Source organism: Synchiropus splendidus, chromosome 13, assembly GCF_027744825.2.
Source record: "Synchiropus splendidus isolate RoL2022-P1 chromosome 13, RoL_Sspl_1.0, whole genome shotgun sequence".
Taxonomy (NCBI): Eukaryota; Metazoa; Chordata; class Actinopteri; order Syngnathiformes; family Callionymidae; genus Synchiropus; species Synchiropus splendidus.
This window is the reverse complement of record NC_071346.1, coordinates 12,896,229-12,911,470: the sequence shown is the minus strand read 5'-3', so window position 1 is coordinate 12,911,470 and position 15,242 is coordinate 12,896,229. Positions and strand designations below refer to the sequence as shown.

Below are 15,242 nucleotides of genomic sequence, written 5' to 3'. Positions count from 1 at the left end.
TACAACGTGTGGCTCATTTTGACAGCAGAAGAAGAAAATGGGTGGGGCTTATACGTCAGTCGCTGTACATCAGCCAATCAGATGACTGAATACACGGAAGCGACGGATTCAAATATTGGGCGGCGATAGTTTTGACACCGTTACAGATTCTTTTGAATTCCACGGCGATAAAGCGAAATAAAATAGGGTTCGTACGTGGCGGATTTCAATCTTTCAGACGTATCGAGTTTGCTGCGTATTTCAAGCTAAAATGGAGCCGAGTTTGTCCAAGTTTCTGGTTGGACTGTCCGTGATGATCAGTCGCAGCGATGGTGAGCGCACACTGTCGTGCTTCCTCCTCATTCTCCGACTCACATTGGTGTCTAAATAATATGATCTGTCTCCCAAACAGGCAGGATTCACGCAGCCACGGTGAAGTCTGTTGATGCCGCAAAGTCCCATGTGATGGTCGAATGGAATGAGAGGAACATAGTGCGAGGAAAAGAGGTTATGACAGCAAACTACGAAAGCCCCCTTGAAGAGTTCCACGCCATTAATTTGTTGTTCTTGTTGGTGGTGACAGATTTTGTTTAGTGACATTTGCTCGCACAATCCGGAGCTCGCACCTCACATCCATGCTGCCTCCACCTCTGCTGCTGAGCCTCCACCTGCTCGAGAAAAGGCGAGTTTTAGCTGACATTTGATGGTCAGAAATTCCCATTCGTAGCCACTGGATATGACAAAATGACTGCGTGTGAAGTGACGTATATTTGCTCCCTACACAGAAATATGAAGGTCGACTACGCTCATCCAGGATCCCAGCACCAGCCTCATGTACGTAGATCAACGTCCACTAACTTTTTAGAGGCTGTTCTGTGGTTGTGTTGCCCTAATGGATGACTTTTCTCTAAAAGCTGCTCCTGCAGCCGTCACCAAGGCTGAAGAGTCAGGTTTGAAAGGCATGCATGCCCCTCTTATTACGCTCCTGAATAACTGTGGCGTCTCTTGTACCTTCAAATGGAGTCGCAATCCTGAGAGAGCTGCACTTTTCTCTCACTGTCAGTGTTTACATGGACAGCAATGACCCTGACAACAGTGTGAAAACAGTTCTGAACCTCAATTCATAACTTGTGGTAAGACCAAGAGAAGATGAAGGTCTCCATCCACTCCAGTGTTTGAAAATTTATATTCATTATTGTGATGAAGTCACGCATGAAACTTGATGCTTAAATACCACCTAACAATTTTGGACATCACCAAATGCACTGGAAACTTATACATCGCTACATCTGTCTTTCTTGTGATTTAGTGAAAGTCATTTGATAGGCATTTTTGAAGTAAGTATTTGCTGTCCATGTAAGGAAACTGTTCACTATTATGGATTAATTTTGGTGACACTAAATCAATATGTAGTCATTAGAATCTGTTTCAATGTGTAAATAATGAGTTTGTAGAAGTTCACCTCTACTGTAGCACAGATTGAGTAATATTTCTATCAATAATTGTGGGTGTTGCTGCACTAAAAACTGGCGTTCTGCAGCCTAAATCTCATCTTATGGGCACTTTTTTCCCTCCTCTGTAGAAAGAAAAATTCTCTGGTTTTTGCACTGCCTGGGTGTTAATTACAATTCACAATCCTCACACATTTATGGTGTTTTTTTTTCTTCTTTCAGTTGCCAGTCGTTCGCAGGCCAGGCAGACCTGCCTCTTCACGCCTTCCTCTCTGGGCTCTGAGCAACAACTGGGGAATCCGGACACCAATCATGGTCCTCCTTCATCAGCGCTGTCCCACTCTAATGGTTTGTGACACTTCACCGGATTGAAATGACACCGAAACGACCGGCAGCTTTTTGATTCCTGTACAATACAGTTTAACATTAAGTTTGTATAGAGAAGAAGACGCTTTTGTTTTTTCCATGAACTAAATCTGCTTCCCAACTGTGAGAGCTGAGGTGAAGCTTTCAGAAACATATAGTTGCATATATATAGTTATGGTTATAATTCATATCACAATTTTCTGCCATGATTTCATTTTATCATGAAATATGAATTTTATTGCACAAATTCCAAGTGTATCCTTCCATCTCCCCTTTGTGAACATCAGGGAAAGCCTGTCGCGATGAGGCTCTTGTACGGTTCCAAGGTTCAGTTGGACCATGAATCAGTCATTGTTTCAACTTTGTTTTAATATGTTTGATCACATGAGATTCATCTTTAAAGAAAGATCATTTTTCTGAAGGTGTGACGCCTCTTGTATAAGCTGTAGTGGTGCGCCATGCTAGTTAGTATGTGCCGTACACCCTGGATTGGAGGGCTGATTTTTGTGGCTAGTACCTGGTTTTCCATTCATATTCCGTTTGTTTTCAACCTGTCATCAAGCTATTCAATCTCAGTCTTGCGTCACGTGTGAAACACTGCAAGGCGCTTTGTCATTGGCTGAGGGTGAAGCCATGAGCAATGTGATCGCTTGCAGCGCTACTTGGCAGCGTAAAACTCCCAAAGGAAAGTAGCGTTCGTGATGCAAATCCAGTTAAGTGAATGGGAATCGAGTGAAAATGAAAAATAAAATCAGGCACGGGGGTGAATCGAAATCGTGATTTTTATTTTGGTGATTTATCGTGCAAGCCTAGTTGCATCTGCGTGATTTGTAAAATGTACTTGGCTTTTTTTTTTCCTAATCTAGCAAACCAGCGAAGAAAAAATGAGGCCAACCCTCCCATGTCATTGCCATACGTGAGCGAGGACGTCAAGGAGAACGATGCGCCAGAAAAAAACCTCAAAGGTTCGTAGATTATGGGTTATGATGCCTTTCTGACTTTACAGACACGGTTTCTGCCAATGGCAGCACACGCTCTGTGCCGACTGCATGCGTCATATCGTGTGGGCCGTGGTGCAGGAAGATGGTTAGGGAGTGTAACATGGGCTGTTCCACAAATCTCTTTCTGTTATTTCTCTTTTCTAGGTAGGTGTAAATCGGTGACTCCTCAAGAGGTCATTAAAAACAACAAAAGAAAGTCGTGTGTCATCAAACCCTCCGAGATGCAGTTGAAAAGAGGGAAGGTACAAGTATATCTTTAATCCTGCTCACTGTCTATTTATACCATCATGTGTTTATGTCATACATGGCAGCATTAAAAAGGCGAGAAGCCATCTGGCTCATTGCTTATTGTCCTGGCTTCAGTTCTGGAATACTTGTCTCTTTATAGTGCGGTGAGGTTTCACGCCCGAACCAGAAGTTCTACGAAATGATCGAGGAGTTCCGAGAGACCTTGGAAATAACCCCGATATCCAATTCTGCTCTGGTGAGTTTCAGGATCCATGGTGGCTTTTCCATATTTGAACCACGCTGGTCTTTCTGACTGGAAAAACATCTTGTTTTTGTGCGTTTCTTTCCTGCAGATTGAACCTCACAGGATTTGTGTGTGCGTCCGCAAGCGCCCATTCAACAAGCAGGGTAAGCGCAGCCTTTTAAAATGCTAAAACGAATGCACTCTTGGGCTTTTTCCGTGAGCTCCACTCTTCATTTCTGTGATCTAGAGATTAACAGGAAGGAGATTGACGTGATCTCGGTGCCTGGAAGAGGAACCCTGCTGGTCCACGAGCCCAAACAGAAGGTTGACCTCACCAAGTATTTGGACAACCAGACCTTCCAGTTCGACTACTCCTTTGATGAGACCTCCACCAATGAAGTCATCTACAAGTATTGACCGTTTGTTTGACCGGATAAAGAGTGGCCGTAGGATGCCAATAAAATCTTTCATTTTAAAGGTTTACAGCTAAACCCTTGGTGCGTTCCATCTTTGAGGGCGGCATGGCAACGTGTTTTGCATATGGGCAGACAGGAAGTGGAAAAACTCATGTAAGTCTTCAGTCTTTTTATCCATGTTTTTAACTTGACATTCATTTACGTGTGTTAAAAGGATTGTTTATTTCCGTGTACCGTCTTGCCGTTTTTTCATCATTTTTATTTTGATGTTTCAATGGAGCAATCTCGCGTGTGTTATTTGTAGACGATGGGCGGAGATTTCACGGGAAAGCAGCAGAACAGCGCCAAGGGAATCTACGCTCTGGCAGGTCAGTCTGGATGGACCTGCAAACAACGTTCGAGTGCGTCTGACTCATTTTCACTTGCAGCTCAGGATGTTTTCGCTTATTTCAACCACAAGAAATACTCCAGCTTGGATCTCAGTGCCTACGTCAGCTTCTTTGAGATTTACAACGGGAAGGTGCGTCACATCTGGATGACTGTTTGGTTTTGAAAGTGTGCTCAGGGTTTCGTTGACTGCAGGTGTACGACCTGCTGAACAAGAAGGCCAAGCTCCGGGTTCTGGAGGACGAACGGCAGCAGGTCCAAGTGGTGGGTCTGGAGGAGGTCTGCGTCTATCAGGCAGAGGACGTCATCAAGAGCATCCAGCTGGGCAGCGCCATCCGGTACAAGACAATTTTCCTGTGTTTTGAATGGTAACGTTGGCGTGAGTAAACACTGCAAACCAGCGCGTAACCTTCAGATGTGAGCGGCATCTTGGTGAGATTGCGTCTGACATCACTGACTTATGCTCACGGGGCAGCTGGTTTTGAGGTCTCAAACTGAACCCAATTTTTCCCGCAGTGCAACACATGTTGTGAAATAAACTGAATCCTTCCACTGTAACAGTATATAATGGGATCCAAACTCAAGTGTAAACAATTCAGTGTAAATGCATCCTTATCAGTTCTATTGGCTCTTTGCAAAGCTATAAATGTTTTTTTAAGTTACAAAACAAAATGTGTAACTCGGCAGGATTTACAAAATGTTTGTCTACTGCATCACTAAACTCCAAAATCAAGACAGCACATCTTTGTGTTGAAGTATTTTTGTTGCTATGTTCGGCCTCTTCTGTCACATGAGTGAAAACGGCGAGCATTGAATTTGCATTTTGGTCGCAATAACCAACTCACAACAGAATAAGAGTTTGGGACTTGCTATGAATTATGAGGTTAGCAGTAGCGTGTGGCACAGAAGTGGTGCAGAATTGAGTGACTATAATACATAAACTATTTTGTGTATCATAATACACCACTAATAATACGCTATAATATACAAAATAGTTTATAATTTTGCTTTTTTAAATACATTATAGTACACAAACTTTTGTGGATTATAACACACCACTAATAATACACTATAATAACTATTTTGTTTGTATTATAGTGTATTAAAAAAGCAAAATTCTAAACTATTTTGTGAATTATAGTGTATTATTTGTGGTGCATTATATCAGCCATATTGTTTCATTTATATGCCCAGCTAGCGTTTGGAGCGCTACTGCAGTACCTTACTAGAGTCCAAGTCTCTGCTGCAGATGTGTATATGTTAAATATCTGGGCTTCTCTATACAAAGCACAGCCCGACTGACCAGTTCTTTACAGAGGCCTCATAATTTGTCTTGGTGTGGAAAAGCTTCCGTCTCCATGGTTAGAATTTAAAGGCTGCAAATGCAAAATAACAACCTTTTGTTTTTTGATGTTCTTTCTCCAGGACCTCCGGCCAAACCTCGGCCAACTCCAACTCCTCTCGCTCGCACGCCATCCTTCAAATTGTCCTGAGACGCAACGACCGTGCCGCGACACTGCACGGCAAATTCTCACTGGTCGACTTGGCCGGGAACGAGCGCGGCACCGACGTGAGCGGCAACGACCGCAGCACCATGGTGGAGACGGCCGAGATCAACCGCAGCCTGCTGGCTCTGAAGGTCAGGAAGTGGAAGCCATCTCTAAGCAGACAAGTGCAGCAGCTCTTCTTCAGTCTGAAGTCTTGTCTGCACTGCCCTTTCCTCAGGAGTGCATTCGGTCTCTGGGGAAGAACAGTGACCACATTCCATTTAGAATGAGCACTTTGACCAAGGTCCTGAGGGATTCCTTCATTGGAGAGAAGTCCAGAACCTGCATGGTGCGTACAAGCGGGCTGCTTCTGTTCAGATGAGTTTGCTGGTGTTCATTTGTTTGAATGTGTGTCCACGTCTTCCAGATTGCAATGGTGTCTCCTGGAATGGCCTCCTGCGAGTACACAATGAACACACTGCGTTATGCTGACAGGTACAACCTTGACTCGGCCCTCTACAGAGGTTTCAGAAGCACTTGCTCCAGTATGTGTTTTTCCTCTTCAACAGAGTGAAGGAACTGAACGGGTCGTCCAAAACTAACGGAGCAGTAAAGGCAGAGGAGCCTGATGTTCTCTCTTCTGAAGAGGTACATTGGACTCACAAAGGAAGTGCCACAACAGTTCGCTGACGTTTCCTGCTCCCTCTGTAGGAATCAATCGGAGACACCAGTGTGTACGATGCCATCAGTCAGGTGGCAGATTTGGAGGAGAAGGTTTACACAGAGTTGAAGGTGTGTTTTACCCTTTGAGCTTTTCTTTACTTGGTTATATGTGTATGATAAAACAGTTTTGTTTAATCTCTCAGAAAGCAAATGGCCTTGTCACAGCGATGGAGCAAACCTCTTACAACATTGAAGCAGGACTTCCTGACCTGATCAACCTCTCCCAGAAGCTGTCGGGTAAGTACACACTATTACGCTGCTTATAAAAAATTTATGGTGTAGTTATGCAGTCAAAGGAGGAAAGTGTCTGTTGGTGAAAATCTGAGCGAAGAAAAACATGAGAAAAAGTGTGTTAACAAACTTACGACTTTGACTGCCATCTTTTTTGCACTGGCATCAGGAACAGAGCTGTGATGTTTGCCCATGGGTTTTAAGTGCAAAGACTGGTTCCACAGAATCTGATTTTATAAAAAAGAATAACTCCTCCCTTCCCAACAGAAACTGTCATGGCGCTTCAGTCCGCCGTCGAGAAGGAGAGAATTACAAGGCTGCATCGCTGAGACGACGTCAACTTCTGCCATATTCACAGCTCCTCCCACCTTGCATTTAATGTTTTCAATATATTTTCTTCATAAAAACACTAATTTCACACTCTGAGGTTTAATAGTTACATTGTCTTTTAATGTTGTCACCATGATTCCAAATGATCAGGCTTCCAAAGACTGGAGGGAGGTGACTTTTGTGGTATGAGCTGAATGTCTTGATGTGTTTGTCTTTTTCATGTTCCATTCTGTTTGTGTATATTGACAATTAAATGTTCCAGTTTTACTTGTGCTCTCTCCTGTCTTATCTGTGTCTACATATAAACCATCAGCAAAGCAGATATGGGGGAAAAGTGTGTGTGTGTGTGTGTGTGTGTGTGTGTGTGTGTGTGTGTGTGTGTGTGTGTGTGTGTGTGTGTGTGTGTGTGTGTGTGTGTGTGTGTGTGTGTGTGTGTGTGTGTGTGTGTGTGTGTGTGTGTGTGTGTGTGTGTGTGTGTGTGTGTGTGTGTGTGTGTGTGTGTGTGTATATATATATATGTATATATATATGTATATATATATATCTCAAACAACCGTCTAGTCTTCAAGTGTTTCAGGTCCGAATGAACTCACAACACGTTGAAAACGTTTCATGAAATAAGTCATAGCTTCATATTTATTATCTCCAAGCCACTTTAAAAAACATGTTATACAACAGTCATACAAATGTCAAATAAACATTCATTCATATGAACATGAAATATTTCTTGTGCAGCTCAAAATCCACTACAGTAGCAATATCCTAATTATTGCATTACCTTTAAATGAGGGAAATTATTCACAATTCTTACTGAAACTGTGAGTTCAATGCTCCAAGTTCAAATTGGTGCAATGGCTCCTCCAGGCCAGATGGGAGCGCTATTCACCACACGGCGCGGTAAAGCCAAGTGTCGAAAGACTCCATAAAGCGCTTACCCCCCGACGCTGCGTGTCTGTCTCAGGAAGGATGGCGACGAAGAGCGCGCGCATCTCGGTCCTTGTCTTTGCTCTCCTCTCTCTGTGTTGCGCCTCGGCGGGTGACCAGAGTGGCGTGAAAAAGATGAAGATGCAGTTTGCGACGGGGCCGCTGCTCAAGTTCCAGATATGGTAAGTCAACGAAAATCTGGCGAGTCATTGCCCTCTCAGGCCGGAGATGGCAGCTAACCTGCGCGACGCTAATAAACACGTCAACCTGAGCGTAATATTGACAACCAGAACGTACAGTTTTTACTGAACAGCTCGATAATTTGGGTGGTGTCAGTAGTCTCAGTCAACTTGTCCTTGTTACGGTGAACATGTTGACGCTTGGGGCGGACGTCAAAAACCGGATGCAGTGTGTTTTGCTAACAAGCTTATGTCAAGTCGGACGTTGAAACCGAGGAAACGCCGCTAACGTACGTCTGCGTCAGGGTCGTCGCCTTGTCTTTTTCTCTTCTTAACAATCGTTAAACTAACGTGCAGTGCAAGACCAACATTTTCTTTTTTAATACACTTCAGTTTTGTGTTTTCAAATAAGGCGCTTCGTCGGCAGATTTTTAAGTGCCTTGCTCAAGAGCAGGTGCTCGGACTGCAGACCTCACCTGGAACAAACAAAGCGCTTGACATCTGAGTTGTTTGTCTCAAGTCACGTTCACCTGTCACATGGATCTGAGACGTGGGAGGTAGAGGAACAGATTCCTATCGCGGAATGTTGCCCTGCCACTAAGTCGCCACTGTAAAGTTCACGTCTATAAATCATTATTTGTGGGGTTGAAAGTTCAAAGCAAAACGGTGTTTTTCTTTTGTGCTCGTGTACAGACATAACAAATGAGTAAATGCATCGATTGAATTTATAATCCACAGTCTCCATGTGAAACGTTGAACCTGTTCTTTTGTCCCCTGCAGCATTTCCTGAGGGTACAAGCGGGTGTTTGAGGAGTACACGCAGGCCTTGTACCAGCGGTACCCAGACATCCGCATCGAAGGGGAAAACTACCTTCCTGTACCCATTTATCGGTGAGATCACTGCCCTTCTTTTTGATGCTTTAGAGGGGATGGAACATTCGACCTCTCATCCTGGGATGAAAGCTGGGTTACACAAAAAAGATGGAGAAAATGGAACACTTAAAAACAACATGATCCATACTCTGAGAGATTGAATTCTTTTGTAATATCACCAATGTTTGTATATATTTTATGTATTTAGTTTTCCTTTAATTTTCTTTCTTTGTGTGTCTGCTTAAATATGCAAAATTTGAAGGCTTAAAAAAAAGCTCACTATCCTTCTTTAGGGTCAATGAATTCAGTGACAGATGCCAGCAGGATTATAAGCACACTTGAGCTGTGCCACTTGTTTCTCTGTGAAACTACTTCTCACATGAAGCTAGCAACACAAATAGACACATCTGGTTTGTCTCACCGATCATTTTTTTAAACATGAAAGATTTAGCTTTTCTTTTACCTTGTTTGTTAACCACATCTTTCATAACTTAAAATATCTGAAGATGAATTTGAGATCACATGTATATTAAACGTACTATGAGTTATGGAACAAGCTGTGTCTTCTCATACAGGTTATATTTATAGCTTGGCTGGAGCAGGCCGGCCCGGAAGACTTTACTGAACACACCAGAGATGAGCTCTGCAGAGGGTTTGGTCCTTGTTCGTCCAGATCTTTCACCGTGTCGTCAAATAAAACCCACAGTAGTATGTGTATGCCACAGATCAAACTTGCATCCAAACCCTACAGCTGTTTAATTACATTTGGATTAAGCTGATCATGACTGACAAGCAGATTTTGCAAAAGGATCTGGGTGAGGAACTGACTCGCTGGCACTAATGAGAGAGACGGCAGAATAATGGGCTATGATTCAATTTAAATACAGAGTAGAAAACCCAACACTGTGCTGAGTGTGTCATTTCATTTCAGTTGGACTGGTTGTTTTTGTGTGGATTTACCCCAAACGTATCTTGACTCATGTTGTGAAACTTGCTTTTAACTGCGATCCTTCGTCTGCAGGACTGTTTCCACCCGTCTGCATCTGCTTTGTTTCTTGACCGCAGTCCTTTTAACACTATGGATTTGTTTCCCTGCAGTCATGTGGCTTCCTTCCTGTCTCTGTTCAAATTTCTGGTCATCGGTTTGATCATTATCGGCCGAGATCCGTTCGCCCTCCTTGGTATGCAAGCCCCAGGAATCTGGGAGTGGGGGCAGGGAAACAAGGTAAAGCTTCTGAACTCTCATTTACCATAGTTCTGTTCTTCAAACTGTCTTGTGTGGAGATCGTGTGAAACACATCTGCATTGAGAGAATGAAGAACTTGCTACAGTCTAGTGTGTCCCTCAGGATGTCATTACATGTTTGCTAATGTGCCTCTGGTGACCTGCCGCTCCTCCCGGATCGTCGTGTTGCGTTCAGTTGACTTGTGTTAGACACTTGTGAGCTGCCTGGTTTCACAGAAACAAGAGCCGGACTAACAGGCTAGGAGCAAACAAAACTCAGCTGCTTCATGTATTTGCGGCAACACTTGTGTTGACTCAAAAATAAAAACCAAACGCTAAAAAGGTTGTACGCCTTTTGATGGGATCCTAGCACCAACTTGCCAAGTCACTCTGGAGCTTGTTCATTTTCATCACATGACCTCTGAACAGCTTCAGCTGAGATCACATGCAGATGTATATTTTTGTGCTGTTTTTATGCTGATGATGGACTCCCTTCTTCCTCAGATCTACGCCTGCATGATGGTCTTCTTCTTCAGCAATATGATAGAAAACCAGTTGATGTCCACAGGAGCGTTTGAAATCACACTGAATGGTGAGTTCACAACTTCCGTTCTGCTGGTGGGATTCATGACTGTCGAGGTCTCTCCGCAGATGTGCCCGTTTGGTCCAAGCTGGAGTCGGGCCACCTTCCCTCCATGCAGCAGCTGGTCCAGATCCTGGATAATGAGATGAAGATGAACGTCCACATGAACACAGGCCCCCTCCACCACTCCTAACACCAGTGCTCTCCAAGCGTGCGACCGAGCCTCATGCTGCTGGTCTGTGGTCTCCAGGTTGGCGGAGGGTCTCTCAGCGGGCCGTGACGTGATGTTTATGAAGGTCTGCGCTGAAGGCAGGGAGACTGCCGGCGCAGACTGGATGCTCTCATCACTCTTTGCTCCTTAGAGACGTCCCGCCGCTAACCCCGGAGCGCCCCGTCTCTCGTGCTACTACTGCGGTTCCCCATCATGAGACAGTAACCTTCCATCGATTGTCCTTAACTTTCCATTCTCACCTCAGAGCTGCATCTCAGCTCGTGCGCCGATGAAGCTCATATATGTCCTTACTGTTTTAACGCAGAGAACTATTGGGAATATGTGTCTTGTTATGATTTCTGAATAATTTTTATATTTACATCACTGAAAATGAGAGGATTAATAAAATGTATTGTAACAATTCAACTGTGGAGTGATTTTTTTTTTTTTTTTTTTTTAATCCAACCTGTATGATTTTACTATTCGATTTCATAGTTGGTGATGCCGTTTCATACCTTGTGATTGTTTTTTTTTTAAGTTTGTTGCGGTGTTGTCCTGGCAACAGAAACCCGCAGCTCTCTAGAGGCAATCCTGCAGGCAGTCCTCGATGTAAGACTGTTCGCTGTTGTCCAGCCTGGCGTTGGCGCACGCCTCCACAACTCTCCGCGCGCACGCTCGCAGGCTGGGGCTGACGGAGGCCTTCTGCAGACGAGGGTGGGTGGGCCCGGTCAGAATGTTGTGGATGTTCTGGATGGTCAAGTGGACTTTGATTCTGGCAGCCATCACCCACAGCTCCTCCTTCAGCACGAGCGGGCTGGAGGGCCGCTGCTCTCTGGAGCTCACACACTGTGCAGTCATGTGACATGGGGTTAAATGCAGAACAGTTGTTGAAAATAAAATGCCTAACAAATGCCAACCAACTGTATTTGTGAAACATGCCGCATGAATTGGTCACTTATTTTACGAAGGTTGAAGCTGGTTAATATGCAAGCTTTGATACCTGCTCTTTCCATTCTAGCGTTTTGGATCTTGATTCAAAAACATTGTTTCTGAGACGAGAAAAGTCTGCTTTTAATCTGGTCTAAGCTACTTATGAAGACCCATAAGACGCTCAAGAGCTTCAGCAGATGGGATTTGTGGGAGCTGATCTGCGTACCTGGCCGCAGCAGCCCACGCTCAGCCGGGCCTGTTGGCTTTTGGCCAGAAAGGACAGGTAGACCTGTTCCCGTCCCATAACTCGGACCCCGATGTTCCGGTTGAGGGACAGGACGACTGGGAGCAAGGGGGTGGATGAGGGGCTCCACGACCATCGACGCACTCTGACCCCTGACTGGTTCAGACACTGACCGCCGGACCGGTCCATGAGCAGCCTGCCGCACAACAAACCCAGACGTCAGGTGGTCATATTGATTTGTGTCCCGACTAACATTCAGGCCGAACTATAGCTGTTAAACCTCCTCACCATACACTGCCGTCGCCATGGTAACACGTGACTTTGCCATCCGATTGGAAGATGGCTCTGATTGGTTGAGTCGGGGCGCCGCTGTCGTCGTACACGATGCAAACTCTTCCGTTGGCTTTTGTCAACACGACCACCAGAGCCAAGAGTCCGGATGGGTAGCTGGAGTCACAGCAATAAGGAGCAGTGACGACTCATTTAATCTGATTTTGAAGAAAACAGAATTGCAGTTTTATAAACCAAAATGAATCCCTGCGGTTAAAGACGATACATTTCCGTCATCGACAGGCGTGTCGTAGTTTGAACAGCACATACAGTGGTGGGGAAAAAAAAGGTTCCAGGAAACCCTCCTGTAATGTGATGGTTTCTTTATTGATGTTCAGTTTTGAACATATCCTGTTATTTGTTGACTTTGATACCAAAAGGTTGAGAACTGATATTTTGAAACTTTCAAAAATATAGTTTTGTTTCTCTTTTAAGGGTGTCTGAAAACCTTTTTTACACTCACAATTTGACCTGTCAGTCAAGTCACTTTCAGTGGCTGGTGATCCAAATGTATCACCCTTCACCACCTGGATTTTATCTCAGTGATCGATACTTTTTTTTTTTAGCTTTTGAAACATTATTAATTGCAATGGGGTATATCGGACAGCAGGTGGCAGTAGCATCGCAACTCAAGTGACCAGGATGGAGAGTCATTGGAGACATTAGAGAAATTAAAAAAAAAAAAAATTTGATCCAGTCTGTAAACTAGAATATTAACAAAATAGCATACGTATATATCCAGAATATTTCATTGGCTCAGCCGTTATTTCAGGTAGACAATGATGAAGCCTGTATGGACTTCATATGTCTATAAACATTTTCTATCGAGCTGGTTTGATGGAGAGGATACAAGATCTGCGCTGAGCCGTCAGGAAACAAGGTGAGAAACGTCTCTCCGTCGGAGTAATGCTTCTGGAGGAATACGCCCCCTTCCTGCAGGCAAGAGTTGAAGCACAGTTGGAGAGCCTGAGGACACGGTTGGATGGAGTCAGCTGGTGAACATCACCTGATGATGACAGACTCCAAAAGTAAGGGGCTTGTGGTCACACTCAGGCAGCGTGAACGGCTCCTCCTCTTTGGTTTTGGAGGCCTTCTCTGGCATGCTAGCGGGCCTGTTCCGGGTCAAGCAGCCCTTCAACGGAGCAGGCGGGAGGCGAATTCTCAGAACCTTCAGGGCCGCTAGAAGTGCGTGGCATTTTTTTCCATCAGATGTCATGTGACATGGAAGGGTGAAGACTCACTTTCGTCATCTTGAGGCAGGAAGACTCCATCCATGTTGAGTCTCGGATCTCTGATGAAAAAAAAGCCCAAAGGATTTGGACGGGCGCGATATAGAGCAGCATCAATCGCGAAGCTGTGTAGCTAGTCCACAACGTACTTGTGCATTTCCGCGTCCTTTCCCTGGAAGAGCAGTTCCTCCAGGTCAGCCGTGGAGCAGTCGTCGTCTGAGTCCATGCTGTCCAACCCCCAGTCGCACTTCTTGGACTTCCGGTTCTTCAGGATGCGGCACAGGCCCCGGCGCTCCTTGCAGCAGTACGTGGAGGTCTGACCAGACATGAGATGTTCGGTTGCACCGTGGGGATAAGAGGTCCGCATTCACACCTGTCTCATCGGCATCTGGATGGTGGGGTCCGGTGACGGCAGCACGTATCCTCCACAGAACTCACAGTGGACCTGGTACTCCGTCGGAGGCTGCAACAAGGAACTAGAGTCAGCTCAATTGTGACTTTCTTTGCTCCGTATTGCTCAGCCATGGCACCTCCAGATCAAAAGAGGTCGACGGATGTGGGGGTTTTTCCGACTCCCGGTGGTATTTGAGGATCCCTGCGGTCCGGATGCATTGGCAGGGGTTGTAGTTAAGAGGCTGCGACCGCCCGGTGTGGACACTCATGATAACCTGAAGACACAGGAACTTCATTCAGATGCCATTGATGTGTTTTCATAAATCCGTCAACTGAGTTCAGGACTATTTCCCCCCTGCGTCACAGCTTTCTCAGGCTCCACTTAACCCTTGAAACCAAGACCAAAGCGAGACTTATTCATAACTGAATTTAGCAGGACTTTTTATTTTCTGAGTGAAAAACTGAAACAAATTTTGTTTTTCATGTATTGTGTGTTTGTTTGTGGAGGTGAAGGATGTGGACTTTCACCTCGAACTTACAGTACACTGAAGGCATATTAATGAATGTGGCATGACCTTTGATCAAATGTTAATTCAAGCTAAATCCGAGAAACTACTTTTAATTCTCAAAAGAACAGAAGAAAAACAAGTGTTTTTTTCCTGTCATTGAATTTAGTATTTACATATAAGATATACTTCATACCAGCTGGAACCCAAGACGAACTTGTCGACAAGTTTTATAATAATCGAGAACTAGTTTTATTTACCAATGAACTGTCCCATCTGGTGCTGCACGCGCAACTATATTTGGTCTCATTCGTAGTTATAACAGGTTGGGCTTTTAACTGTCATCTTTTATGACGTTTGATTTTGAGATCAAAGATTTTCTTGTGTACTTACAATCAAAGGTCGATTAAGGTTGGTAAATTCAAGTTAAAATGCAACTCATAAAGACCATATAGTCCAGACCTGGGTGGGCAATGTGCGGCCCGGGGGCCATATGTGGCCCCTTGCCTGTGTTGTTGCGGACCTCATCAGGTCAGACTAAAACTATATGGCTGATAAATGGTAATTTTTCAAGTTTTTCCCTTTTAGCCAGCACTGGTTCAACAGTAAACACAACACATTCATAACTACATTTTTGTTTCTTCTTTTCATTTGTCATATAAGTATTTTCCTCAAAAATAAATAAATAAATTCCTTTTCATCTTCGATGTTTGGTCCATAATGTTATTACAAGTTCTCTTCAATGCATGCATTATACAGCATGTAAAATGATG

At 44.4% G+C, this 15,242-nt stretch overlaps 3 protein-coding genes across 3 annotated transcripts; 2 read left to right on the top strand and 1 right to left on the bottom strand.

Moving 5' to 3' along the window:
- The first annotated feature begins 103 nt into the window (after positions 1–103).
- Positions 104–7,097, top strand: kif2c (kinesin family member 2C). The gene is made up of 21 exons (XM_053883309.1): positions 104–311; positions 392–486; positions 563–661; positions 765–813; positions 1,653–1,778; positions 2,663–2,761; positions 2,942–3,039; positions 3,186–3,281; positions 3,379–3,433; positions 3,517–3,679; positions 3,748–3,838; positions 3,990–4,053; positions 4,114–4,205; positions 4,268–4,410; positions 5,498–5,711; positions 5,798–5,908; positions 5,987–6,054; positions 6,129–6,207; positions 6,271–6,351; positions 6,426–6,519; positions 6,781–7,097. Exons 1-21 carry the CDS (start codon positions 251–253, stop codon positions 6,840–6,842), a joined length of 2,040 nt encoding a protein of 679 aa, XP_053739284.1. The 5' UTR covers positions 104–250; the 3' UTR covers positions 6,843–7,097.
- A 653-nt stretch (positions 7,098–7,750) lies between these two features.
- On the top strand, positions 7,751–11,269 carry selenot1a (selenoprotein T, 1a). The gene is made up of 5 exons (XM_053884369.1): positions 7,751–7,949; positions 8,727–8,837; positions 9,918–10,044; positions 10,548–10,635; positions 10,695–11,269. The coding sequence occupies exons 1-5, from the start codon at positions 7,810–7,812 to the stop codon at positions 10,817–10,819; spliced, it is 591 nt and encodes a 196-aa protein (XP_053740344.1). The 5' UTR covers positions 7,751–7,809; the 3' UTR covers positions 10,820–11,269.
- Positions 11,270–11,365: 96 nt separating this feature from the next.
- On the bottom strand, positions 11,366–14,717 carry LOC128769383 (glutamate-rich protein 6). Its single transcript, XM_053883062.1, has 10 exons — positions 14,666–14,717; positions 14,101–14,238; positions 13,944–14,033; positions 13,720–13,886; positions 13,583–13,632; positions 13,348–13,520; positions 13,192–13,274; positions 12,300–12,458; positions 11,994–12,207; positions 11,366–11,683 (listed from the first exon to the last, which is right to left on the bottom strand). The coding sequence occupies exons 2-10, from the start codon at positions 14,230–14,232 to the stop codon at positions 11,417–11,419; spliced, it is 1,335 nt and encodes a 444-aa protein (XP_053739037.1). The 5' UTR covers positions 14,233–14,238; positions 14,666–14,717; the 3' UTR covers positions 11,366–11,416.
- Between the last annotated feature and the right edge of the window lie 525 nt (positions 14,718–15,242).

What these genes read in the sequence shown, in the direction of transcription:
- kif2c (XM_053883309.1), top strand. Translation starts at nt 251, where the DNA reads ATGGAGCCGAGTTTGTCCAAGTTTCTGGTTGGACTGTCCGTGATGATC. An exon ending in CTCCACCTGCTCGAGAAAAG is followed by an intron (nt 662 to 764) that starts GCGAGTTTTAGC and finishes CTCCCTACACAG; the next exon opens with AAATATGAAGGTCGACTACG. An exon ending in GGGAATCTACGCTCTGGCAG is followed by an intron (nt 4,054 to 4,113) that starts GTCAGTCTGGAT and finishes TTTCACTTGCAG; the next exon opens with CTCAGGATGTTTTCGCTTAT.
- LOC128769383 (XM_053883062.1), bottom strand. Translation starts at nt 14,232, where the DNA reads ATGAGTGTCCACACCGGGCGGTCGCAGCCTCTTAACTACAACCCCTGC. An exon ending in TCCAGATGCCGATGAGACAG is followed by an intron (nt 13,887 to 13,943) that starts GTGTGAATGCGG and finishes ATGTCTGGTCAG; the next exon opens with ACCTCCACGTACTGCTGCAA. An exon ending in GACGGCTCAGCGCAGATCTT is followed by an intron (nt 12,459 to 13,191) that starts GTATCCTCTCCA and finishes CTGTGACTCCAG; the next exon opens with CTACCCATCCGGACTCTTGG.